At 30.7% G+C, this 26,803-nt stretch overlaps 2 protein-coding genes across 2 annotated transcripts; one reads left to right on the top strand and one right to left on the bottom strand.

Moving 5' to 3' along the window:
- The first annotated feature begins 13,956 nt into the window (after positions 1–13,956).
- Positions 13,957–15,047, top strand: LOC108347969 (LOB domain-containing protein 29). Its single transcript, XM_017587439.2, has 2 exons — positions 13,957–14,297; positions 14,411–15,047. Exons 1-2 carry the CDS (start codon positions 14,025–14,027, stop codon positions 14,786–14,788), a joined length of 651 nt encoding a protein of 216 aa, XP_017442928.1. The 5' UTR covers positions 13,957–14,024; the 3' UTR covers positions 14,789–15,047.
- A 9,698-nt stretch (positions 15,048–24,745) lies between these two features.
- On the bottom strand, positions 24,746–26,584 carry LOC108347968 (LOB domain-containing protein 16). Its single transcript, XM_017587438.2, has 2 exons — positions 26,106–26,584; positions 24,746–25,252 (listed from the first exon to the last, which is right to left on the bottom strand). The coding sequence occupies exons 1-2, from the start codon at positions 26,409–26,411 to the stop codon at positions 24,947–24,949; spliced, it is 612 nt and encodes a 203-aa protein (XP_017442927.1). The 5' UTR covers positions 26,412–26,584; the 3' UTR covers positions 24,746–24,946.
- Between the last annotated feature and the right edge of the window lie 219 nt (positions 26,585–26,803).

Here is a 26,803-nt window from a genome sequence, read left to right as displayed (position 1 = left end):
TACCCTTTGTGCATGCACTCTTCGGTTTTGCTGATCTGTGACAAGAAAGAAAAAAGAAGAGACTGTGATAGACAAAAGTAAAGAATAGAGAACATTGTAAGAGGAATATTAGCGATTGCGTATAAACAATTACATCAACTAATGGACGAAAGAATGGTTGGAGAACATCTTCTTCTGTAAAGTGTTTCCATTCTCTTCCTTTCCAGTTACTGCCACGAAAACTAAAACCTAATCCAGCTTCCACATTTTTATATATACAAACTATGAAAAGATAACAGCAGCCGTACCATGTTGTAGACCATGCACTAGGTTTTGTCTGAAGAAAAATATGTGGTCGTGGTGGGACATTTTGTATTCAGCTAAAGACATATTTACGTATGCAACTGCATCTCTATGGCAACTTCTCGATTGAGTCATGGTTTTTTCCTTTTTATTTTTACGTTTAATTGAATTTTTTAATAAAATTAATTATTTAGCTTAAACGAATCATCTTATAACACTAAATAATCTTAACTAATGTTTTTATTTGAACTAATTTAGATTTAAATAAAAAAAACTGTAAACATGTTTTTTTTTCTGGTTTAGTTTTGATTAGCTGTTTAGTTTTTTTTTTTCCTTATAAGAGGTCGGTAATTCGTTTTGATAATATATTTATCTTTTACTTAATTGAATCAATTTTTATTAATTTATTTTATTAACAAAGAATATTTAAATTTATAATAGAGCACTTGGGATATTTTAATCCATTTACACAAAATTTACATAGGACGATCAAAAACTTTAGTTCCAGACAATTCTAATTTAGAGATCAATCGCTACCCAAATTCTCTTAATTAGAGTTAATCTAATATTTTTTATTAAATTAATTTTAATGTAGTTTGTAATGTGACAATATGTGAATGCAATAAAAGACTTAATTAATAATTTGGTTAATATAATTTTCTTCTTACTCATAAATTTTTATATATTTTCATTATTTTTTTTATTTTTTTATAAGAAGATAATCTAGTCCATTTTCTATCAACTTTATATTTGACGATTTTGAAAATGAATCAAAAAGCCACAATTGGATTTATGTTTAACGATATAATAGACAAAAATGAATATCTTAGATTTGGAGGAAATAATCTCTATTTAATTGTGTCGTTAGAAAAAAAAATATTAAAAATGAAAAAGAGAATTTAAACTCACACATAATCACTTCCTAAAAATGCTAAGGTTGATATTAAAAAAAATATAACATTGTCTCTATTTAAATAATATAAGAATGTTAAAAGCAAAATATAAAAAGTAAATTAATAATTAAACTTTTTATTAGATTGACACATAATCACGCTCATCTTTCAAACGACATAAAGTCAATTTAAAAAAATAACCACATTCAATTTACATTTAACAAAATAATTGACTCAATTAAATAAAAATTAAAGTTAAAAATTAAATTAAATCAAAATGTAAATATAAATTATTAACTAAACCTTTTTTAAAAGAACTTGTGTTAGATAAATTACATTATGAAAATAATTTGATTAAAGTTTAACTATTTTTGTCAAGCTATTCATTTCTGTTTTTCTTAAAATAATTCAGCCAAGTTGGGTTTAAAAACCAGATACTCTATTTAGTTTGGTATTTTTTTCTTCTCTGGATCTACATGATCTCTAAAATGAGGTTATTCGTATCTGTAGATCTTTTAATAGAAAATTCGTCACTAGTACAGTAAGGGGAAACGACAACGGTTATTTTTATTTATAGGCAGCGGTTCTCGAACCGAGACATATGCAGGCGAGGCAAAAAAGTCAACTACTTTTTTCCTTGGGTGCGAACCGAGGCATAAAAGGAGAGGATTTGGCCTCGGTTCAGCCTTAACCGAAGCAGTAGAGTTTTTGATTTTTTTAAATTTTTTTTCGTAGGACTTTATGCCTCAGTTCCACGTGAACCGAGGCAGTATGTCCCACTCTACTGCCTCGGTTCAAGCTACAACCGAGGTAATAGAGTCCTTTTTTTTTCACCGCAAGCCTTTCTGCTTCGGGTGTGACTATAACGGAGGCCATAACGGGCCTTTCTACCTCGGGTATGACCTCAACCGAGGCATATACCCCTGTTTTTTTTAAATGAGGTCTGTTTCTGCAACATTCTCAACTACAGAAACAGACCTGCATATATTTTTATAGCCAGAACAGTTCAGAATAATCCAGAAACGTTTATTTTGAATGAAAATTATATTAAAACATAAATATATTGAATGGAATCATAAATCAACTTCTTAGAAGCTTAAATCAATTCAATGTAATCATGAATCAAATTTGAAGCATAAATCAATGCAATGTACAAAGTTAAACTAATAATAATGTAGAAAAGCATAAAACAACTTAGAAACATAAACTTAGAACTTACTATATCCTAATATCTACTACATACTATTATATAATTGAATTACATATTTAGCCAGTACTTTCCTCACGAGTTGAAGATAGTAAGTAATTTTTATATTGAATCTCAAACGGGAAACTAAGGCTAATTGTCAACAACATCAATATATTCAAGCAAATTAATAATTACATATGCAACATGTAATATATTCTACCAAACAATATATTTAAGCAAACAACTCCACTACCTTTCAAATTCTAGCACATAGTTCCACTCATACTTAGTTCTAGAAGACGATTATAATTTCATAAATTATTATTATTAGGTTTAATACATCATTTGGTCCCTACTTTTGGGGGTTTTGTTCAAAATGGTCTCACCTTTTGAAAAAGTTCAGTAAGGTCCCATATTTTGTTTAAAAATGTTTAATTCGGTCCTTTTCATGGACGCCGTTAAAAACTTAACGGTGCTGATGCCACTGTGGCCAAATCTGAGTGAGTTCTTATGTTTGATGGTTACGTGGCACGTGGCACTGTTAAATATTTTAAAAAATTAAAAATGACGTAATAGGTAGGCACTTGAAGTTGCAGCACAGCCACCGCCACTATCACCGCTACGACCACCACCGCTACGGCCACCGCCACCACCTATTTCTTCCGAATCGTTGGCAACACCTTCCACAATCCACAAATCGATTGTCATGGATTTCGATCCCAAATCTTCATCACCAGCGCCACTGTCATGGTCTGATATGCAAAACTATTCTATATAGAATGCAGGTGCATGGAACCTATTACATTCACTAAAATTATGCAAGATAAATATGCAAAAACAATTAAACAATGCAAAAGTCATAATTCATTATTAGAACCAAAGCAGGCAACAAAGCCATGAAGTATCAACATATCATGTTTTTCATATTCTTGCCTGACACAATGATAAGGATAAATATGTGGATGGAAATTGAATCATAAGTTGACAAAGGTTAACTCTATTGCTTTTATGATATTAAATTATTTGTTTTTCAATTGAAATATATTTTCTATTGTCCTTTTTTAATAGAGTAAAATTGATATAAAGATTTTTGTTTGCTTTCTGCAGTGGCTGGCAGAAACACAAAGTGAGTTAGTTGAAAAATGGTAATGGCAAAGAAAGGGAAAGAAATGGAGGGTTAACTTGATTATTGCCAGTGAGAGAGAAGAAAAAGTTAATGCCAAACTAACATAAAAATCAAACACATTAAATAAAGCAAAACAGTGAAGCAACATATTAAAAAAATTGCAAATTTAAGAAATTTCATTAAAGAAATAGGTGGTGGCGGTGGTGAAAGGTGTTGTCGCCGATTCGGGGGGTTGTGGAAGGTGTTGCTGTAAGACCCTGAAAATTAGAAGAAATAGTAAGTTTGAGTCATTAGGAGACTAAGAAACTCAAGATGTAACAAGTTGTAACAAAAGTACGAAGTATAGTACAAAATACAATGCTGTCGACTTTGACATGGTTTAGTATTTTAATTATTATTTTTTTGTTAAAATTAGATCTTGGGATGATTCTTCTTCCATTAGAAAGTAGACTCGAATAGCTTCGATTCGAGTACTCATACGCGTAATTCCGACATCGGGAAGGGGTTCAACCAGACTGACAAAGTTGTCCGAGTAAGTGAACACGTTTTTGACGCGTTTTTGACTGTTTAAACGCGTTTCTGGCCAAATGTTTGGCTATTTAAGGACGTCCCAGGGGTTGGAATGGTTCCTAAGTTGAACCAAAAGCTAGAGTACCAAGGTTTTGGAGCAGAGGGACTTTAGAGCTGTGATTTGAGTCGGGGGAACGTTCGCAAAGTGTTTTCGAAAGGCTAGCTAAGGAGAAAACCGTAAGGGGAGCTAACCTTGAGTCTTTTTTGTTTCTGTATGATCTAAATTTGGTATATGTTTAGGATCTTGATTCTCTTTATGATTTTAGAATGAAATTCTGCTTCTGTTGTATCTTTTGAATTGATGTACGGTTGGGAATTGGGATATGCTTCTGTTTTGATAATTTTGAAGAGATCTTGTTTGTATTAAGTATTTTGAATCGGTGGAAGTTTTTTTTAGGTATACGTATAGATCGAAGATTTTGGATCTGTTTATGGATTTAAAAGGAGACTAGGTTTTTGATCGGAAATTTTGGATTGTACTAATTATCCGCTGTCTTTTAATTATATGTTTAGTTTAGATGTTTATAAGATTTGGATGAATATGGGTTGTTGATAGGAGATGAGTTTTTGGATGTTTAGAAAGTCTGTATGGTGAAAGGAATAGTCGCTATAGTCCGGGAAGTGAATTTTCGTGATTTTGGAATAGTAAATTCGCTTGAGTGAATGAGTCAACTCGCTGGAGCGAGTTATGCGTAACAAATTTAGTGTTTTAATGTTTTTGACGTTTTGGGAGTTCTGGATGTCCATTTTGGGAGTTCTGAATATCCGTTTTGGACGTTCTTTAGGTCGATATGGGGGTTTTTGACCCTTCCGGAGCCATTGGTGAGGGTATCTAAGTTGTTTGAACTACTTAAGGGTTCAAATTAATAGACCATAAAGAGTTATGTGTTAATAAGTGATGTTTCTGTGAGGATGTGAAATGTCTGAGTATGTAAGAGTTATTTTCTTAAGATATGACTAAAGATGATAATATGTTGACATGTGTATTTATGAATGGAAAGTGTAGAATAGAGTTCCAAGGAGGAACTCCTTATTGATTTTGTGTCAAGTATTGTACGTATGAATATAGGAACTCCGACTTAGGGGTTCATTCTTATGCTCTCAATAGTCTCGATCTCACTTAGAGAGAAAGCTATGTGGTGGAGAGTGGGAAATCCTTACCGAAGATCCATAGTATGGTGGACAGAGTAGGAAGGATGTAACTTCAGTGGTTGTATTCATATCCGAAGATCCAGTTTGGGGGACAGAGTAGGATGGGATGTAGCTGAGTAAAGTACCACTGTAAGTGTAGAACTAGCTAAGAGTTCAATATTCATACGATTATCTGGATGAGTGAATTTACGATGAGTATGGTATGTTTATTGTATTATTGAGTAATTTAACTTGTAAGTTGGAAAATTAGTTATTTATTTAATTTACCATAACATTTTATGTTGCATTAGCTCACCCTTGCTTTGTCTGTTGTGTGGTTGTTATTTTGTGTTATGTATTTTGTCTGGCGATGATCATCCGGTGGATGGGAGCAGAAGTTGGGGATATACCGGTGAAGCAAGCGTTAGATGGAGGACCGACAGAAGCTTATTTATAAGAATGAGACTTATGTTTTTAGTCTCGGTTTTAAGCTTGAACTGTATTTAGTTTGAATTATTAGTGAGGGTTTGTGTAATAATGAGGAAAACTATTATTCCTCCTCCTATCAACTGTTCTATTGTATCAATGATGTAAGAACTCTATTATAGTTTAATGCTATAATAATTGGGATGTTACAGTTGCCGCCGATTCGGAAGAAATAGGTGGTGGCGGTGGCGGTGGCCACAGCGGTGACAGTGGCGGTAGTGGCCGTAGCGATGACAGTGGCGGTGGCCCTGCTGCAACTTCAAGTGCCTACCTATTACGTCATTTTTAATTTTTTAAAATATTTAACAGTGCAATGTGCCACGTATTCATCAAACATAATAGCTCACTCAGATTTGGCCACAGTGGCATCAGCACCGTTAAGTTTTTAACGTCATCCACGAAAAGGACCGAATTGAACATTTTTAAACAAAATATGGGACCTTACTGAACTTTTTCAAAAGGTGGGACCATTTTGAACAAAAACCCCAAAAGTAGGGACCAAATGATGTATTAAACCTTATTATTATTACATAAATTAAGCATATATTCAATTTTATATGAAAATGACAATATCAAATCGGTAATATAATAAAATGATTTAGATAAAAAAAAGAATTAAAGTTCTATATCAATTAAATAGGTTATGCTAGTTTTGAAAGTATCATATTACTTTCATATTTTACTCTTAAATATTATTAATTTGTATTAATTAAATATAATGAATTAAATTTGTTCGTCTTATTTGATATAAGGCTAGCTTTTCCTTTTAATTAGCCATTAATTTATATTCAAAGCTTTAATTAGCCATTATTTATTTATTTAAAGTAATAATCACAGTATATCCGAGTTGTTTTTCGTGGGTTCTGAAAGTATATTGGTTCTAAAAGTGTATTGAAGCTCATTCTGCCAACTCCAAATCGATAGTGAGGCTTATCTAAACCTAAAGTTCTGATACCAAGTTTGTTCCTTTGAATAAGTAGATGTTTCCATAACAAATTATAAAGCAAAACGCAGAGAGCAGGGACACTAGAATATTTTCAATCAATAGACCAACTCAAATTAATATTAAAGACATTTCAAAAATTTATTTACCGTGATGCACAGTAAGGGCGCGGGCAGCAACGGCTACGACCAAGGCAGCACCAAAAACGAAGGCAGCAAAGCGGCAACGATGGAGGCGGCACAAATAAAACGAAGGACTTGTGGTGGCGACGAAGCAACAGTGATGGCGACACAAACGAACCAACAGCGCGAGGTAGCAGCGAAGAAGCAGAAGCAACGAAGCTTATTTCATGCGCAGAGAAAGAAGAAGCAGAACGAACCAGCAGCGCGAGAAAAATGAAACGAGCGCTGAAAATTTCCAACTTAATAAACGATACTACCTCGGTTTTCAAAAACAACCGAAGCAGTAGAGGACTATATGCCTTGGTCAGAAGAGCATTCGAAGCCGAAACAGCCAATGACACCGGTTCTAAAGCAACCGAAGTTGTAACTCTTGGACAAAACGAATAGAAACTTCAAAAAGTGGTACAGTGCAAAGGTGGCAAGGCTTTATGCCTCGGTTCTGCGAGAAACCGAAGCAGTATAGCCTTTTCATAAAGTTGTCAGCTGGCTTGTCCAGTCGTGTGCAGTGTGTTCAGAGGTGCAGAGGCTTTATGCCTCGGTTCTCGAAGAAACCGAAGTAGTATCATCTTCGGTAGGTGGTTTTAGACACCGGTTCTGAAAGCAGCAAGGTGGTAAGTGCTTTATGCTTTATTTTGCCATGCAACTGAGACCTATAAGTTGAACTTAATTTCAAATATGCCACCGCGTTTTTATAGGCAGCGGTTTGGTATAAAATGAGGTATAATGTGCGAGTTTAAAAGCAAATATTCTACTAGTGCGTGGATAATGTGTTTAGTTACTTTTATTCAGTGAAATAAAATTTCCGAACCAGTTTTTTCTTTCTTTTGTATTAGAGTTAAATAAATGTTTTTTTAAATCTTTGGAATAATTATGTATTTTTGGATGTATTTCAGTTGACTAATTTATACTTGTTTAATAAATTTTGGTTGCGGTATAATATTGGAAGTCTCATATCGACTAGAGATAAGATCAAATTGTAATATATAAATGAGATGTAAATCTCATCTTACAAAACCGATTTTGTGAGATTGAGTTTGGCTTTAAAGGGACGTGAGTTAGACTTAAAATCCACTTTTTAATATATTAATATTCAGAAACATAAGAATTGTTACGAGAAAAAAATATAACACTAAAATAAGTAATTAATTAAATTATCTCTAGTAGTGAAAATTAATTTAACAAACTATTATCCACATAAATAAATAATAAAAATAAACACTACAAGTAATGACAATAAGGCTATGGGTGTGAATACTTTATCTCCAAATCCGAAAAGTCATCCTTATCTACAAAGTTAATAGTTAGTTGTTAAATTTTGTTTCATCTCCATCAAGTAACATATATATTCCTCTTCTTACCGCTTCGAATATTAATTAAATCTTTTTTTAAGAAATAAAAATTAGCAAAGAAAACAATAAATAATAATATTAAAAGGATACAAACAATAAGGATTTAACACTATTGAACAGTATCAAAGAGTCAAATATTCTTCAGACGTGAAAAAATATATTAAAAAATAGAAATAATGAAATGAGCGTCTTGAAAACTATTTGATTTAACGAAATAAAACAACACTTTAAGAGAGAATGAAAAATTGAGTAGTAAAATGAAAAAACAAAAAGTTTTCTAAATGAAAGGAAACTAAAGACAAGAGAAAACATGGAAGATAATTTTTTAAGTTACCTGATAAAATATAAGAACGAAAATAAGTAGACCGACAACAGGACAAGACGAGTGATAATGTAAACACCCATTACCATCTTTTAACCAATTTGTTTCTTAAAAAATTATATTATTCATACTTATGTTCATATCTTTTCATCAAAATTAAAGCGAGTTTAAACAATACTCACAATAATTAGTTTATAACATTTTTTATAATAACGTTGAAAAAGGTTGTTTTCAAATTATTGAAATATACAATAATTTCACCAAGAATTTCAATTCATATTGCCTATTATTCTATCAACAAATAACAAAATGTTTGGATTTCAGAAATACAAAAACAATTTTCATTACGTGTTAACGTAAACCCCTTTTTTTTATGTTTTAAGAAGCCAAACTGTTCGCTATATTTTTTTATTGTCTAGTTACATCCTAAGTTTGAGATTGGATTCTAATTTTGAAATTTATTTCAAGTACACCTTTAATTGTATCATTAAATTTCTACTTTTCTACTTAACATTTCATATATTGGAAGTACTTAAATTTAAGATATTGGTCTCGCAACCTTCCAGCATTATATGGGACATTTGAGAAATGCAAAAAGCTAAAAAATACAATAATCCTCTTGGGTTTTATTACAATAAAAAAAATCTTAATGCTATGAGTAATGTCAGGTAATCTTTCTAAAAAGATACTTAAATTTTAAACTTTCAAAGATATATATCGTGAAAGTTATAAATGTAATGATAGACTATAACTAATTTGGGACTAAATGATAAACAAAATATTTTTGGTGTGGAGATTTATAATCTTGTATTGGTTTGATCCCTTCATATTGGTTTGTATTCTATATTCCTTTTTAGTTTTATTTACTTATTTTTCAAGATGTATAAATGATAGTTGAGGAATAAAGTGTCAACCTAGTTTATATATATATATATATATATATATATATGTTTATCTTATATACTGGTGTTATTCTAAGTGATGCCAAATAAAAATAATTAAAACCTTTTTTATCCTTTGATTTTTATCAAATTTCTAAATCCCATTAATTTCTTCAAGCTAAGGTGCTAGGTTTTAATAACATTTTTTTAATATTGTATACTTTATAAATTTTGTACACCGGCTTCAATATCTTTTTGTCTTTTAGCTATTAATGATTTTTTAACATTTAGTTTGATATCTACGATGCATTGACATATGTTAAGTGATAATTTGTTTGTTATGTTACACATAATCAACTAAATAAGACGGATACATTTTTTAATAAATTATAGAAAATCATATACTGATGATACATTGTTTTGTGCATGAGTTGATTGTAGAGAATTTGATACATTGTTACAGTTCTCGAGATGTGTCACTTTTTATGACTTGACATGGTTCAGAAGCAAATTGTTCTTTAAGGGAAATTTCAATACGACTCTCTGGGTATCTTATCTTGTTAAGGAAAAAGGAAAAAGAAAGTTACAGGGACAAGCAGAAATGCGAATTTGTAAACACAAGTGGTTAAATAAGGTAGGGTTCTAAGGCACTGAGACATTGAAGTAATAACAAAAAAACAAAAACAAGAAAAGATGTCACTACCTCCTAAATCTCAGAATTGTAAATCTCAGAAAAGTTTATCAGCACGCTGGTTTTTTCTCTTTTTCCCTCTATTCGGTTTTTGTTTATGAATAAATTATCTCTTAATAATTGTCTCCACTGTCGCTAAATGCTCTAATAAATGAGTTTTGTGGTGATCCACTTCGGGACATCCTGTGACCTGGAAAAAAAATATCAGTTGGAAAGTTTTGTGTTGAATAAATCATTTAGAATTTGTGTCTTCAAATGGGAAGACCATAAATCCAGAGCAAAGACCAAAAAGTTTAGGTATAATTAAAATACATAAAATGAAAAGCAATATATATAACCACTAATTTAAAAATATTGAATAGACAATCTTGTTAAAACTCGATACAGATGTCCAATGTTTAGGTAAATGATGCATTTATATATCTTTTAATAGTAATTAAGTATTTAATTAAATAAAATAAAATCCTTTCGTCTTCGTTGATGACTCTTAGGGGTGGATATTTTAATTTAACGATAAAACAGGGTTTGTGTTTACAAAAGCATGCTGTCTCCAACAGTATTATGTACCAATGGAAAACAATACAGCTATATATTCCTCTTTGTTTGAGAGTGATACTGGCTTTCATTTGAGGCATGATGTCAGGGTTGATACTAAAAACTTTTGTTGACGATACTACATACCTAATGCAATATGAGATCCATTAGTGTTAAACTTTATATACCTGTGTTTTCTTACTTCTTTTCAGGATAGCTCTTTCATTGAATTTACATAGTCTTCTTCTTCATTATGCATAGTAAATCCTTTCAAAGTGTTAGAAATAATTCCTCATTTACATATATTTTTTTCCACCAAAAACCCTTTTTTCACATATACGATGGATTTTTTGTTTCATTTACTTTTTTTTTAATTTTTATTAAAAAAAATCTATTTTACATTTATTAGAGATCTTATGTCTGCTGAAGATAAAACTAAGTTTATATATATATATATATATATATATATATATATATATATATATATATATATATATATATATATTATAAATAAAAAAATCATTATTTTGTATACTAGTTTTAAAATTATATATAATGAAAACTAAGGTGATAAAGATAAAGAAGAGTTAAAGTAATAAATAGATAAGAGTGAAGTTTTACTATAGTTAAATATCAAGAATAATCCAAATGACATGTTTATTCCGTTTCAACTAAGCATGTTGTAGAAAAATGTGTAGGTTAATATCTTATAAGATAGACATTAAAGTAAAAGTGATAAGAATGATTATAAAGTGGACTTTAGCATACTTAAAAAATCTATGAATAACTTCATTTTAAAAAGTATTCATTTAAAAAAATATTGAAAAGTAAATTTTAAGTTTAACCCCAATTTTATAAAATGATTTGTAAAATAAAACTTACACCTATTTATATATTAGAAATTGGTTATACATGTTAAACATGAAATCACACAATAAAAAATGATTTAATAGCAAATTGATAATAAATAGAATAATAAATTTAATAAATAATATTTTTTGTTAAAATAGATTTTAATTCATAATTATGATACGGTAAATTTTAAAATTAATTTAACCTTACAAAGAATTATAAAGTGAATTTTATATCAACTATAAATTGATATTTTATTTTTAGTCGAGATTTTTAACCAGAGTTGGAACAAGTTGATATTGTCACGCCATTTCTAATTTTTTTTTCATAATATTTATTCGATAAATATTGGTGTAATGGCTAGATTTGAGTGCAACAGTGAGATAGAAAGTTTGACATTTTATAACTAATACATATTTTCTTCGCATTTGGGTTATCTTCACTTCATATGGAAATCCAACTTGATCAGTGAAACATACTCACATTCTTTTAGAAGTTTAAATCATTGAGGGAAGACTACGAAACAACGTTAATAATTGGAAGAATACAATTTATTTGTTTGATTCCTGATCGACCCCAAAGATTGGAGTTTGAGGAAATATTTTGATGTTTCATCAAGAGAATTACAATAAAAGCTAAAAAGAGGAAGTGAAAACTAAGCACGAGAAATTGGACACTCATTGAATCAACTTGAAGGGTGAGAAGAATGTCTAAAGTGAGTGAAGTTCAATATAAAAACCTGATGAAATCAACATAATTTTTTTTTTCAAAACTAAAGATAAGTATAATCCAATAAAGTTTGAGAAGATTTTGAATTTTCTTAGTGAATATATACTTGATTGAGTGAAGAGATAGTATAAGTAATTAAGCTGAGAGTAAGCAATAATAATTTTGTTAAGACGTAGATTTTATACGAAATATATTAATCCCTTGAATATAAGCACAAGTGGTATATTTCTTAACAGTTATTTTCATAATTTATTTAATTTTGCAACTTTTTGTTAGGATGTCATTATTAGGTAGTGTAGAAGGAGGGTCCCATTGCACATTTGGGATGGTCCTACATGTTGGTGCCTATACTCGACAGAAGAGAGTGTTTCATTTTAGTGTTTGGAGAGAGTACACGTACTAATTTCATAATATAATTAATAACTAAATATTCATACGGTATTGTTCCACAAACCATGACTTCCAACACTTAAACAAATTCAAGTCTGGAAAGGCCAAACAAATCACATCTTCTCGGCCCTCCCTTTGTCTTTATTAGCTTCTATGTATGTCACAACCCTTTTGTTTCATTCATTTTTAGAATCTCATTTTTATTTTTATTTTTTCTGAACCCATTTTTACATTTTGATAATATTCCAATAATAAAAATCCACCAAATAATTTTGAGCATTATTCTTTTAACTTGTTTAATACCAACTTGTTTCTGGATTACTCAACTTTGACAGTATGAGAGGAAAATTATTTGTTTAAACTCAATGGATATATATAATCATAGGTTCTAGTTAATCCCAATTCATTTTCTTCTTTATGTTAAATTTGTCAATGTAAGTACCGTGGTAATTTGTGCCGCTCTTGCAAATTATTGAACTTCACTGTGTGTGTTGCGGTGAACATTAACAAAATGAATTTAATAAATTTATTTTAAAGTTAAGTGATTTTAGATGATGGTGATTTATACCGTTTCCCATTTCATTCTTTTCCATGGACTAACAATATTCGTTCATTCTCGCTCAAGATTCCTGTAAATAGTCACTATGGGAGTTCAAATACGCGTTCAAAAGGATCAGAAGCACTGGCTCGTATCACAATGTAGATATAGCAGTCCTCACAGTGCCATCCTTTTGTTCATTACTCCAATCATGCACATATGTGACATACAAAAAATTGATTTAATAAACGTGGCAAAGAAACGATAGGTGTGTGGGTAACAGTTGGGCATTCTTTTCTTTTGTCGCAGATGGAGGATGATTCTTGCTCCCAAGTTTAAATCAAATGTATTTGGTCAAGAGAAATCATACCAGCCTCTACATGAATTGACTAATAATTTAGCAGCACCCATTTCCAAGGTTGTAAAAATTGCTTTCTTGGTGAGTAAAGAACTATTAAATAACTCGTGGATAGGTCCATTTTGATATTACCACTGTCAAGTTAATGTATATAAATAAGTAGTCCAATAAATAATGTACTTGCGGCTATTATTATCGCATACACAAGGTACCATACATTTGATTCAGAAAAGAAGGGACAAGAGCACACATACATCAAATCATCAAACAAAATGGGTTTGGTTACTGCTACCTCTTTTGTCGTATAAGGATGTTCAAATGGAATCTCATTTTCTGACAAATAAAAATATCGGTAGAGGGGGATTAAAGTGTTTTATACGGGAAAAAAATATTGAACACTGTAGGCCATTAAGGGGACCTAGTGTAATTAAATATTCCTTCCCCTAATCCACCATTTCCTCTTGTTGTGGTGTATATAAAGATGGTGATAAATCATTATGATTTGCACAAGGTTGAAGAGACCCAGAAAACAACCCAAAATCCTAAAAGACCACAAACCCCTCAACCAAAAGGCCAACATGACTGGTTCTCCGTGTGGAGCCTGCAAATTCTTGAGAAGGAAGTGTGTGAGAGGCTGTGTTTTTGCTCCTTACTTTTGCCATGAACAGGGTGCCACCCATTTTGCAGCCATTCATAAGGTCTTTGGCGCAAGCAATGTCTCAAAGCTACTTGCTCACCTTCCTGTCAGTGAACGTTGTGAAGCTGCTGTAACCATCTCTTATGAAGCTCAAGCTAGACTTCAAGATCCAATTTATGGCTGTGTTGCTCATATTTTTGCACTCCAACAACAGGTTTTTTCTTTCCCTTTCATAAGCATAATCAGGCTTACTGTGTTGAAAACCCTAGCTGATTTGTGGTTATACCAGTTAACTAACTTATCCACTTTTTTGTTTGATCTTTGCAGGTGGTGAATTTACAAGCACAAGTAGCTCATCTCAGGGAACAGGCAGGTCAGATCTATCTCAATGCCTCTGCCACTGAAAACCCTAATGAGAAATACTTTGGAAAATCTACCAATTTTCCGCAGTATCTTGATAGTTGGTTCCAGACGGAGAATTCCAACTCGGCTTCACAATTTCTTCCTAAATTGTCCACCGATACTTCAACACAGTACTATGGAAATACTGATACCTTCATGGACCCAAACCCTATTGGAAATGATGACAATTCCGTAACAGTAGAGGAAAGCATCTCCTTTTCTAGCTTTGAAGAGAGTTGTAACTCCATGGCCTGTGACGTGCAAAGGCAGTGGACCTTTTATCAAGTGGATAACCTTCAGTAAGAGTGAGTTTTGGTGATTATGAAATTTACTTCATGAAAGATCAGAGTCTGCATGAAAGAATTGGTGAAGTCAACTTTATCAATTTTGAATTTGTTGCACATGTGTGGCGAAGCATGCACTTTATTACCTGAGGAAGCCTAGAATGTGATATATAATTGTAATGGGAATCCGCATTATAGTATTGTTTTGTTTAGCTTAGTGAACTATTGGTATTTATTAGAATAATAAAATCTTATATTGATAAACTTTGGTTTTTGTATATGAAGTAAATTATGTTTGTTTATGGACTTGATGAAGATCCTAAATTTGACCTAAAGGATAGATATGTTTGCACATTGAAAATATTTGGAATATATATGGAATAGGCTAGGGAATGGTAATCCCAAAGTAACTGATATATTAAACAAGTATCTGTAGGTTTGAGGGGAAAGCAACATACATGTAGATAGAGCATATTATTCAGAGTAATTAATGTCATTGAAGTACATGCTTCACCCACTCACACAATATATTCCTCTGAATGATTCTTTTTATGAAAAAGCACTTTTGGTTGATGAATGATGAAACTTACGGAATTTCTTCTATTTCCCAGTTACCTTGTTTCAGCAAATTAAACAAGATCAATAGGTTTATGTAATATTGAAGTACGTTATGAAACTACAAAATTATATTGTTCTTACCTTGGTTTTTGGAGATAAGATGTTGAAGAAATACAGACAAATGCTTAGCAAGAGCCAGAAATATGTCATTTGTTTGATATTTTTTTTTCCAATGCCTCTCGAACATGTTTGCCTATGAAAGTGTTTGTTTGTGCAGACTTTTTAATTCCAAAAACACTCTAAATGACAAATATTTGAACCTTGTATCATTATATCCTATAAAAAACAGAGAAATAATATGAAATGACGGATAATAAATGAGAGATATAAATAACATACTAAAGATTACAAATAGTTTAAATCACATTTCTTAATCTGTGTTCTATGGAACTTAAAACCTAAGATAAAACAAGCAAATCAAAGTAGCATTAATTTGTGATAGTTACCATTCAATGAATCAAATCTAGCATTCATTAGGGTAAACACTGGGAATGTGTGAAGAAATATATCAGTAGAAATAGCATAGGTACATCTTAAGTCTCAATGTTCCTCAATTTGAAAGATGAACATAAGTACTGCAAATTCAGAACCCCCATCACGTAAAATGGTTATATATTAGTGATGATATGATGAAATTTATGTGTGTTGCCAAAGGATCTTGTTTCTGATAATGAGTTAAGTTCATGCACTTGCTCCCATATATTTGGCTATACCATGCAATCTATGAGGCTTGTACTCATTGAATTTCACTTTCTGCTGTGATAAAGGGTGGTGCAATGCATGTTTAACAAATAATACTGTTTTCTTTGTTATCATTGTGCTCCATGTTCAGTTATGTCTTTTTCAGTTGGATTTGTAGCTTACTTAATCATAATGGTGGTCCATGCTCTCTTAACACATGTTGTATATTTCTGAAGTTCCTCTCTTACTGCACTTATCTACACGCTTTAATTTTTATTTCAACTCCATTTTCAGGATGGGTCATATAGAAAAACCCGTAAAAATATTTTCTCTTTTTTTTTATAATATATCTGGGTATATTTTCTTTTGAAAAAGAAAAAATAAACAGATTTATATGGATTTTTTCAAGAGATAAAAAAAACTAATTTTATTTTGGGATTTTGTTAATAACTTAGCTAACAATTATAATTAGTAACTGTATTTTTAATTAGATTTGCGTTATTCCGTGTAGATGTGATATGAATATTTTATATGTTTTTTAAAATAATAAAATTTACAAAAACAAATTAAGAGTGGGCTTTTGTTTTTTAGAATTTGGAGAAGAGAAGGATCATTAAGCCACAAGGGGCTCTTTAGCATAAAAAGTAAGTGAGAATAATTCTTTTTATTTACTTTAAGAAAATATTGTTAGGAAATTTGAAAATTATCAAGTCTTCACATGTGAGGAGCTTGAATTAATACATGCTTAATGTAATTACCAAAGAAAAATTATCCAATATTAAAATAGATTGAGAAACAAAAATTTAAGATTTATAAAATTGTCATGTGATGCACTTTTTATTTTAAACACACGTGGTTTGAAAAAAAAGAGTGAATGTAAAACAATTTATTACTTACAACTCATTGCTAGAAAATATTTATTTTTGAAAAAATAATAAATTGAGAAAGGATAATATTAGAAATTGTAGTCACTTAAAAAAACTCTTAATCAAATTGTTGTCAATGGGGCATATTTTGGATATAGTTGACTTAAATTCTAATTTAATTAGTTTAATTAGTGGTTTTAAATAAACATGATGTTGTAGAGAAGGAATAACCAGCCTAATCTTATCAATAAATCAAGTGCCTACAACATTTAATAAACTAATAACCTATTTTATCAAATCATTATTTTCTTGTGCTCTTGATATTTTTAATCAAGCCTAATCCCCACAATTATTGCAACTAATACTTTTTATTTATAATCTGAACATAATTAAAAGAAAACAAAATGGGAAAAATGGACCAAGTTTTGAACATAGACAAAAACATACTTGGGCAGCCACTTCCTACACACCTAACAATCTCAATCTCCTATGACCCAATTTCAATAGTAAAGAATTGAAACCTAAGTGGACTCAAATCCAAATCATGATCCATATGAAGAAGGCCGAAGCAATAAAGAAAAATTGGCACTATAACTTAGAACGTGTTGCAATAAATGTTGAAAGTTAAAGGTTATTAATTACTTAAAAGTTTAAAGGTGATAAACTAACTTATTAAATTATAATGTTTAACAGCAACATATTTAACTATTTGATAACAACAAAACAACAATACGGATGCAATCATGGGTTATTATAGAGAAAATTAAAGAGATAACTCATATATGTGTAATTAATATATGTGACTAAATTAAATACACAGAAAAGAAGAAAATATCTTTTTTGGATTGCTTTTATTATTAAGGTTGTGTTTAGAATATAGTTTGAAAGGTTTTTTCCAATTTTAATAACGATAACAATTAATTTCAATACATCGAATAAAAAAATTAAAAGTAGAAGCAGTTTTGAATTTTTATATATTTATTGAAGTATAATTAAAATAAATTAATTTGACTTATCTTTTTATAACAATAAAATGTTCATTTATTTTACCACACATCATTATAAAAATAATGTCAATTTTCATAATTTGACTAATACATAAAATAAATATCTAAAATATTAAAATATTATTTAAAAATATTTTAATTTATTAAAATAAGTCAAACTATCTATCTATATAATTAAAAATCGTAAATAATTATAATAAAAAATTATAAAAAATAATAAAAATTATCGTTGATAGATTGCTAACCGATTTACCTTCAACCGCTTCGAACTTATTTATCTTTCAAAGTAAATTACATTTAAAAAAGTTGATTATTTTTTTCAAACTAATATAACCTTGGCGAGACTCAAATATTGAAACTCATTTTCAAAGTGTTAAATAACTGTTGTTAACGATAAAAACGCCCGAATATGTATTAACAAGAAGTATAAAAGAGCAATGTGCAATTTTTAACTTCTAATTTTAAAGTAAAAATATACTATATATTTATGAAATACATTAAAAAAAATAATTAAGAATTTCTCATTTGCTTTTTATTTCTCTCTTCCACAAGACAATGAAGTATGTATGAACAGTCCTTCTTTTTACGCAAATCCAAGCTCTCCTCAAGTATGTATGAACACAATGAATGTACAGGAGTGAAAAAAAAATAGAAAATTTTATGAAAACCCCAAAGTTTTCCTACTTCTATAACAGACCTAATAAAAAATAATATTTTTAAGGGGTTGATTAGGATATGGGATGTTTATCTATCACAGCCCAAAAACAATACGAAAGCCAGAAAGGGTTTAAAATCTCTTTCATGGTTGTTCATCATCTCTTAATAATGCTTTTTAAACCGAAATAATAAACTCATTACCAAACTAAAATTAATATATATATATATATATATATATATATATATATATATATATATATATATATATATATATATATATATATATATATATATATATATATATATATGAGGTTTGCTAACGCGCGTACGCCTGTTTTTTAGTTGGTACATTCTAGCAATGTGTACCGGGTTTTAGTAGACAAAAATACCCTTGTATATCATGGATTCTAAGTTTTAAGGTTAAGGGTATTTTAATAATTTTCATTCTCAAAACTAAAAAGAAAAAAAAGAAACCCCCAAACCCTTACCCACCTCTCTCTCTCATTCCTCTCAACCCTTTCCCTTTCATCTCTCTCATCCAACCTTTTCTCTGTCATCCCTACTGTAGTCCTAATTGAAAAAAATCAGAAACACTTGTCGTTAAACAATCTTAAAAAAAAAAAGATTTTATAATGAGTTTTCATTTTATAATTTTTGTCTTATCTAATTTTATCCAATTTTCACAAGCACAAAGGAATTGATAATTGACCTAGAAAAAATCAGAAATACTAGCTGTTAAACAATTTCTTACAAAAAATGATTTTATAATGAGTTTTCATTTTATAATTTTTGTCTTATCTAATTTTATCTAATTTTCACAAGCATAATGACATAAAGGAATTGGTAATTGGCCTGGAAAAAATCAGAAACACTCGTTGTTAAACAATTTCTTACAAAAAATGATTTTATAATGAGTTTTCATTTTATATTTTTTGTCGTATATAATTTTATCTAATTTTCACAAGCATAATTGATATCTGAAGGAATTGGTAATTGGCCTAGAGGGTTTTTTTTAGAGATGATGATTCAACATATGCAAATGATGAAATTAGAGAGGTTAGTGAAGATGGTGAAATTGAAGAGATCTTGAATGAACCTTTGCCTGAAATTGTTTAACGACAAGTGTTTCTGATTTTTTCAATTGGGGCTACAGTAGGGATGATAGAGAAAAGGTTGGAGTGAGAGAGATGAAAGAGAAAGGGTTGAGAGGAATGAGAGAGGTGAGTAAGGGTTTTGGGGGTTTCTTTTTTTTTTAGTTTTGAGAATGAAAATTATTAAAATACCCTTAACCTTAAAACTTACAATCCATGATATATAAGGGTATTTTTGTCTACTAAAACCCGATACACATTGCTAAAATGTACCAACTGAAAAACATGCGTACGCGCGTTAGCAAACCCCTATATATATATATATATATATATATATATATATATATATTACATACAAGTAAGCACTACCGAGTTCTGACTGATACTATTTACTTGTTTGGACGAGTTGACTTTTCATTTGAGGAGTTTAGAAGTTCGTGAGTCTGTAAGTCTAGAAACGCGTAAAACAGATATTTAGTTATGTTTTGCGAGGATTTTTGGAATTCTTCTCTTCCTACACTTCATTCTTCATCTAAAGCGATTGAGAGAGGCTTGTAGAGGCTGTTTGGGGTGCTGGGAAGCTCTCCCTTCTTCTTTTTGAGTTTTTTATCAATGGTGATTTTGTCCCTTTTGGATTGAGTAAGAAGATGAGTCACAAATTGAAGATGAAAATGCGTAGGGGAAACACGATTGGAGCATGGAGCAACTACAAAGAACCTTGGAAAATAGGTCTACCATGGAGGATTTTTCATATTTGTTGAGATTAATTGTAAAATATGAAATTCTCATGTATTTTGTGATGTTAATGATATATGCTTTTTAATGTTTTGTGAATCTAAAATTGAAATTGAACACCTAATAAATGAAATTGATATGTTTGTGAATGTATGGAAATGAAGTGGATGAATTTTAGTTTTAACAAATTGTAGTTAAATTTCTTGCACACCAATTATTTGATAAAAATACCAAAAAATATTTGGTAAAAATACCAAATTGTGTTTTTATACATTTTGATGACTAATTAAGTTATGAAAAAAAGGTTATCATATATTATACAAGTACATTCGGAGAGAATAATAATATTTATCAGTGCAGATGCACTTATTGTGGATTTAATCAACAATAGTCTTTATTAAGTGACACAACAATAACATAACAAATTTAAAAAAAAAAATTAAAATACATGTGATATGTATGCACGCATTAACTCAATATAAAAGGAATGACATAATTGAATCATATTAAAAAAATTATAAGAATTACGGGTTAAATTGAATTTTTCAAACAAATTAAAAAATAGGTTAAAATATACTATAAAAGTGAAAATCAGGTTGTTGTTTATTTGTGTACCAAACTTAAAATTGAATATATTCTTTTTCTTGTATTTGATAAAAAGAAGTTGGTCCGATTGACTAAATTTTATCAACTAGTATTTTTTTTTTCGTGTATTATAGTGCTTGATAATCAGCTTGAAGTTTTTACCATTGATTAATCTTATGATATATGTACAGCAGTTGAAAGAAGCTTTTAATAGTGAATTTTGGGGAAATGAAGTGCACAATAATATGAAAAACAAAAAGTTAGATGACTGTTTGGTTATTTACATAATGAGGGATTTTTTTTATGGTGTTAATAACAAAAAATAACAATATAACACTTTATAATTTACAGAAACTTAATATTTTGAATTTTTATCTGAGATTGTACATTGTTATAAAAGTTTATAATATTTTTCAGTTACGAAAATATTATACACTAAAGAAAAACTAAACAGTGATCTAACTTAATATTATAATATTTGTTTGTGTCCACTTGAAAACTTTTGATGGTATATAAATAAACTTGTCAAATCAATAATAAGTAAGAAAAAAAAAAGAAATATGTGAAAATAATCGTTCTTTTTTGGTAGATTCCAGAATTGTGGGACCCCATGTATGATAAGGTCACTTAAATATTCCAAATGCTGATCATGCATTCTGCAAATTGTGAATAATTAATATCTACCTTCTTCACTTTCTGCATTGGGTTTGAATCTCAAAGAACAAATCAGTTCCTTAGTTTAATTTCCATTAACTTGATGAGAAATAAATGTTAATTCTAAGAATGAATAACTTCAATTAACAAACACGTACGTGTAAGAAAATAATATTTGCAATAATACGAATTTCTAACTAATCATAAGATTTAATGAATTTTGAATCTTGAAAATAAACAAGTACAAGGGCAACCTATTTGAATCCTTGAAGATCTGCCATTCTCATCGAGTTCAAAACAAATAGTATTAAAACGCAAACGTGGCTTGCAGAAACTTTGATTTCTTTTATTCTTGTGTGTTGAAAATTTGTAATCTCATAATAAGAAACAAGAAAGGCAGTTACTTGTGTTGTTTTGAAGACAAAGTCCTCTGTCTAATACATGTCAGTGACATCCATGTTAAATCAAACATTTAAGTTGCACGTGTGTCCCACTTTTGACCTAATATCATATATTAATGCAAACCCAGTCCTTTCGCCAATCCCGGAGATCAAATATATGCATACAATATAATTCATCATTCACTGTACATCTTTAAAATATTTCTTCTTTCAGAAAACACTAAATTTAATTCTATTAATCTAATTAATAAAATTATACTTGCAATAAACTATAATAAACACCACTCTTCACTCTTCTCATCTTCTGCAATTAATTATTTCTTTATTTTATCACACAGCAACTCATCAAATTAAGTAAAGACCAATACCGATCTTATCTTCTCTGAGCTCAGGTTCCATTCTACTTTATTTTTGGAGAAACTTTTGCTCTCATGTTCAGCTAGCTAATCATAATCACCGGGCTTCAACTAAACTAATGGGTCTTGTCTTCCCAATTAATAATTACTTTTCCAGATGCAAATAATGGTCCGGCATAAAGTTTTTTCTTTTTTATTTAATCCTTCTTATCCCTGCTTTAGACAAATTGTGGAATTAACGGCCGTTTAATAGGACTGATTATGCATAAACATATATATTTTTTTTCATGAAATCAATCCTGACAGAGACCGAGGATGTTTATTTTATTGTTCATATGTAAGTTCGTGTTCATCCAAGGTTCTAAAGGTGGTCCATCGATACTTAAACAACAATTTTCCATGGCCTGCTCACTTCATTAATTTTCTCAGTCCTATAAGCCTATAACCCTAGCAGATCTTTCAGCTACTTCTAGTTCTGTTTCCAGGATCTATACATATCATAATTATCAACGTACGTGCTTGATAGAAGCGTTTATTTTAAGGAATACTTAAATTAATTACTATAAAACTGGTTTGCAAAGGCACGTCAATGATTTGAAATTTGAGACTTAATTTATATCTGTTTAGTTAGAGAGACACACACATGCAGATTAAGTTTCGTCATAGGAGTGATTATTATTAGGTCATACTGCAACTGGGTTACTTGTGCTTCACTTGGAGCTTCTGCGTATGGTCCCCATGGTTGAATTGTGTAATGAAAGTGTTGAACAAGATCCCTGTCCACTACTCTTGTCTCCCCTACTCAAGGTATCACCTATTATTGTGTGTGCACAACTCTCAGACCAAATTATATTTTCCTTCTATTTATAAATAATTTATAAGGCACACATTGCATGCTTGGTTTTTATTTTACCCATCAAATTAGTACGAACTCACCAATAACAATCGAGTCGCATGCAAGGAAATTATAAAATAGTTTCACGATTAGCAACTTAAAAGTACACTTATGAACTCAGTTATAATCACAAGAACAGCACTTTGATGGGATCAAAAAACAAAAAGAAAGAACAGCACTTTATAAGACCAAGTCGATTCGATACATAGTACGGTTCTCTATTTCTGTCGGTTTATTACTACAACTCTTTCATTGTTTGATCATCACCGTGCGTAAAAGTTTCAACACCCCACTAAATTTTATTCATCTTGATGCCTCTTACCAAGTCAAAGCAGTGCGAGGCTCTTCGTTTGATGTTATTATATGAAGAATGAGGTTAATTGGTTAAATAAAAATAGTGATATGCAGCCATGTATTGAATCGGGGAGACACTTTGTCTACTTGTACGAATACAAAATCATTGGTATATATATATATATTGATATTGCAATAAGATTAGCATAGTAATGTTAGGTAAAACTACCTGTTAACCAAGTAGGGCCCATTGGATATACTAACCCTAGGGTTGTGCTTGGCTTTAACTATGATGGTAGCATCCAAGTGCCCTCTATAGCTCCCTGCCTTGCAAAAAGAAATCTTAGAAAAATGTCTCATCAATGCACCCAAGGGAACATTGCATTTGGATCTAAAGGTGTTCAACAAGATGGGGCATCACACTAGTTTTTATGCAACATATAAAAAATAGGTGGTGAAAAAGCTTTATGTTATTAATATGCAATTATTAAGACTCATGTATGAGCTCTTTTTGGTCCCTTTGTTGCTTCCTCCTCAAAAAATCGGAAAAATAAGAAATAAAAAGAAGGGTGTAATTATAATTTATTTTTGAGTAAACTGGGAGAGGTTAGTGTGTAAAGTATTGTTTTTCATGTTACTTTCTGTCGCGAAACACCTCAGAAACGTGAAAGAGATTATTCACTAAAGTAGACAGGTGAGGCCAGTATGTGTTTGTCTTTTAACAAATCGAAATTAACCTAGATGGGGATTCCCACCATAAATAAAACAAAAGAGTTGAACGTGTCAAGCATTGTGATCTAGAAAGTTCAATTAAGCGTGTGGTTTTGTTGGAAAAAAGATCCCCATTAAGCGAGGAGGGAGAGGGAGAAACCAAGGACAACTCATAATTCAAAGGTACACACCATAATTATTGAAGTTTGACAGGCAAAGAATGCATAATAATTTATGACAACCCCTATTTTATAGACTTCCCTTTTGCCATTTTTGCTTAAGACTGTCTATGCTTCACTGTAGTATAGTTCACATAACAAAGCCAAGTTATTTTCTAGACTCAATGTTAATCAACACTGCAAATTTGAGCAAAAGCATATATGTATATATGGAGAGTGAGAGAGAGAGAAAAACTGAGCTAGCTAGGCTGTAAAAAATTAATTTCTTTTGGATTGAATCCACAAACAGAAAAAGCCTAATGCATAGTTTAAACTTTAGGCTTATCAGTTATGGCCAGTTTTCTTGATGAGACTCTCATTATATATACAACACTTGCAAAAGACCATGTCCCCTCAACATCAAGGAACATCCTTCTATGAAAATGAAAAGGCTAAACCTAGTCATAATCAGTTCCTCATCATTCTGAGCGCCAGTTCTTGCAGCTCACCCAACTCATTGTTGTTGTATGCTCTTTCCTCTCTGCTTTGTATATCTTGCATGCTCATTCCATCGTTCATGCTGCTGTGATCAATTGACTCAAGAGAGCTTTGAGGAGATATAGGGTTCATGTAAGTGGGACAAAATGGATGGTTCATTGCAACACTATGATTCCCTGCCCACTGATGATTATTATTCTCCATGTTCCTCGACTCCATCAGGTTCTGAGCCAGCTGAGCCTTCACCTGCATCAGCTGTGCTTGCAAGCATGCCACCTGCATTTCAACAAAAAAAAGCAAAATGTAACAAAATTACAAGACTCGGAATTTTTATTACAGAACTGTTTCTTTCTAAATAAATTGACTGGTGTGTATTTTATATACAAGCCAATGGTAATAAATATTATTCTTTGAGCACTGGCCCTTGAGGCGTCATAGAAGCCAGACTTAGGTACCTAGACTTCAAGCAAGAGAAAACGACAGGAGTAGCTGGTTTTCTTGAATGACCCCATTTTTCCAAATATCCAACATAAACTAAATAACCAAGAAGGGGTTTCAGAAAGAAAATTAACATGATAAACAGAATTTGATTGACGAGAGACTAGTTGGGTTTATTTTTATGTCTACTTCTTGATAAAAACCCATTTAAGAATAAAACTTAAACATACTTTTTAAAGTGTTTTCGGTATTATCTTCCCTATCCGTCTTATTTTCCATTAAATTCGAAGCTTAATAATTCAAATAACAGATGTTTACATGTAAGCTATTGACATAAACTTTTGATTTTGATCAGACAAAAACATCTCTAAAACTGTATTCAAGTTTTGTCTAACACCAAATAGGGGCTAATGTGTTACTTATTCGATGTTTACGAGGAGATATAAACACAAAACCTGAGCATGATTAATGAGAAGATCTAGGTATTTTATTTTCCCAGAAAGTATGAAACTTTTGATGAGGTTGGAGAGAATATATATATATATATATATATATATATATATATATATATATATATATATATATATATATATATATATATATATATATATATATATATATATATATATATATATATATATATATATATATATATATATATATATATATATATATATATATATAATAGTACCTGTTGTTGTAAGGAAAAAATGTGAGAGACACAGCCATAGACGGGGTCTCTGATACGAGCCTGAGCCTCATAAGCAATTGTGACAACAGCTTCACAACGATCATGAGCTGGTATATGCAAAAGCAGCTTGGAAACATTGCTGGCACCAAACACTTTATGTATGGCAGCGAATCTAGCAGGGCCTTGTTCTGAGCAAAAGTAAGGTGCAAAGATGCAGTCAGCTGCACACTTTCGCCTGAGGAACTTGCATGCCCCGCAAGGAGAGCCAGAGCCATTAGAGCCTCCATTTCCACTTGCAGAAGCCATAGAATGAGTACAGTAGTGATGAGCAGAAGAGAAAGAGAAAGAGGTGTTGGTGTATTTTATGTGAATAAAATTTGTAGGCACACGAACACACTAGGAAATGGTGCAAACTAAAATGTGAGTGAAGAGTATGGTATGGGAGAGGGAAGGGGTCAGGGGAAGTGGGACAGTGGGAATAAGGGCATAAAGAGTCTTATAAGAAATGTTAATGGGGACATGTGACCCTCTTATGTAGGGTTCAGAGGGAACATTTCTTAATGGTGGAGGCATTACATCACTGGTTTTTCTATTGCTTCCACACTCCTATTTTATCTATCTATTTACTAAATCATTCATCTTTTTTCAATATTATTACCATACTTATAATAACTAAAACGAATTCCTTATATAACAAT

Source organism: Vigna angularis, chromosome 2 (genome assembly GCF_016808095.1).
Source record: "Vigna angularis cultivar LongXiaoDou No.4 chromosome 2, ASM1680809v1, whole genome shotgun sequence".
NCBI classification, from domain to species: domain Eukaryota; kingdom Viridiplantae; phylum Streptophyta; class Magnoliopsida; order Fabales; family Fabaceae; genus Vigna; species Vigna angularis.
Note: the sequence above shows the minus strand (reverse complement) of the source record. Positions and strands in the feature narration are given on the sequence as shown.

Excerpts from the sequence above, each read along its gene's own strand:
- LOC108347969 (XM_017587439.2), top strand. The coding sequence starts at position 14,025 with ATGACTGGTTCTCCGTGTGGAGCCTGCAAATTCTTGAGAAGGAAGTGT. Across the intron at positions 14,298-14,410 it reads TTTTTGCACTCCAACAACAG|GTGGTGAATTTACAAGCACA; the intron begins GTTTTTTCTTTC and ends TGATCTTTGCAG.
- LOC108347968 (XM_017587438.2), bottom strand. The coding sequence starts at position 26,411 with ATGGCTTCTGCAAGTGGAAATGGAGGCTCTAATGGCTCTGGCTCTCCT. Across the intron at positions 25,253-26,105 it reads TTTTTTCCTTACAACAACAG|GTGGCATGCTTGCAAGCACA; the intron begins GTACTATTATAT and ends GTTGAAATGCAG.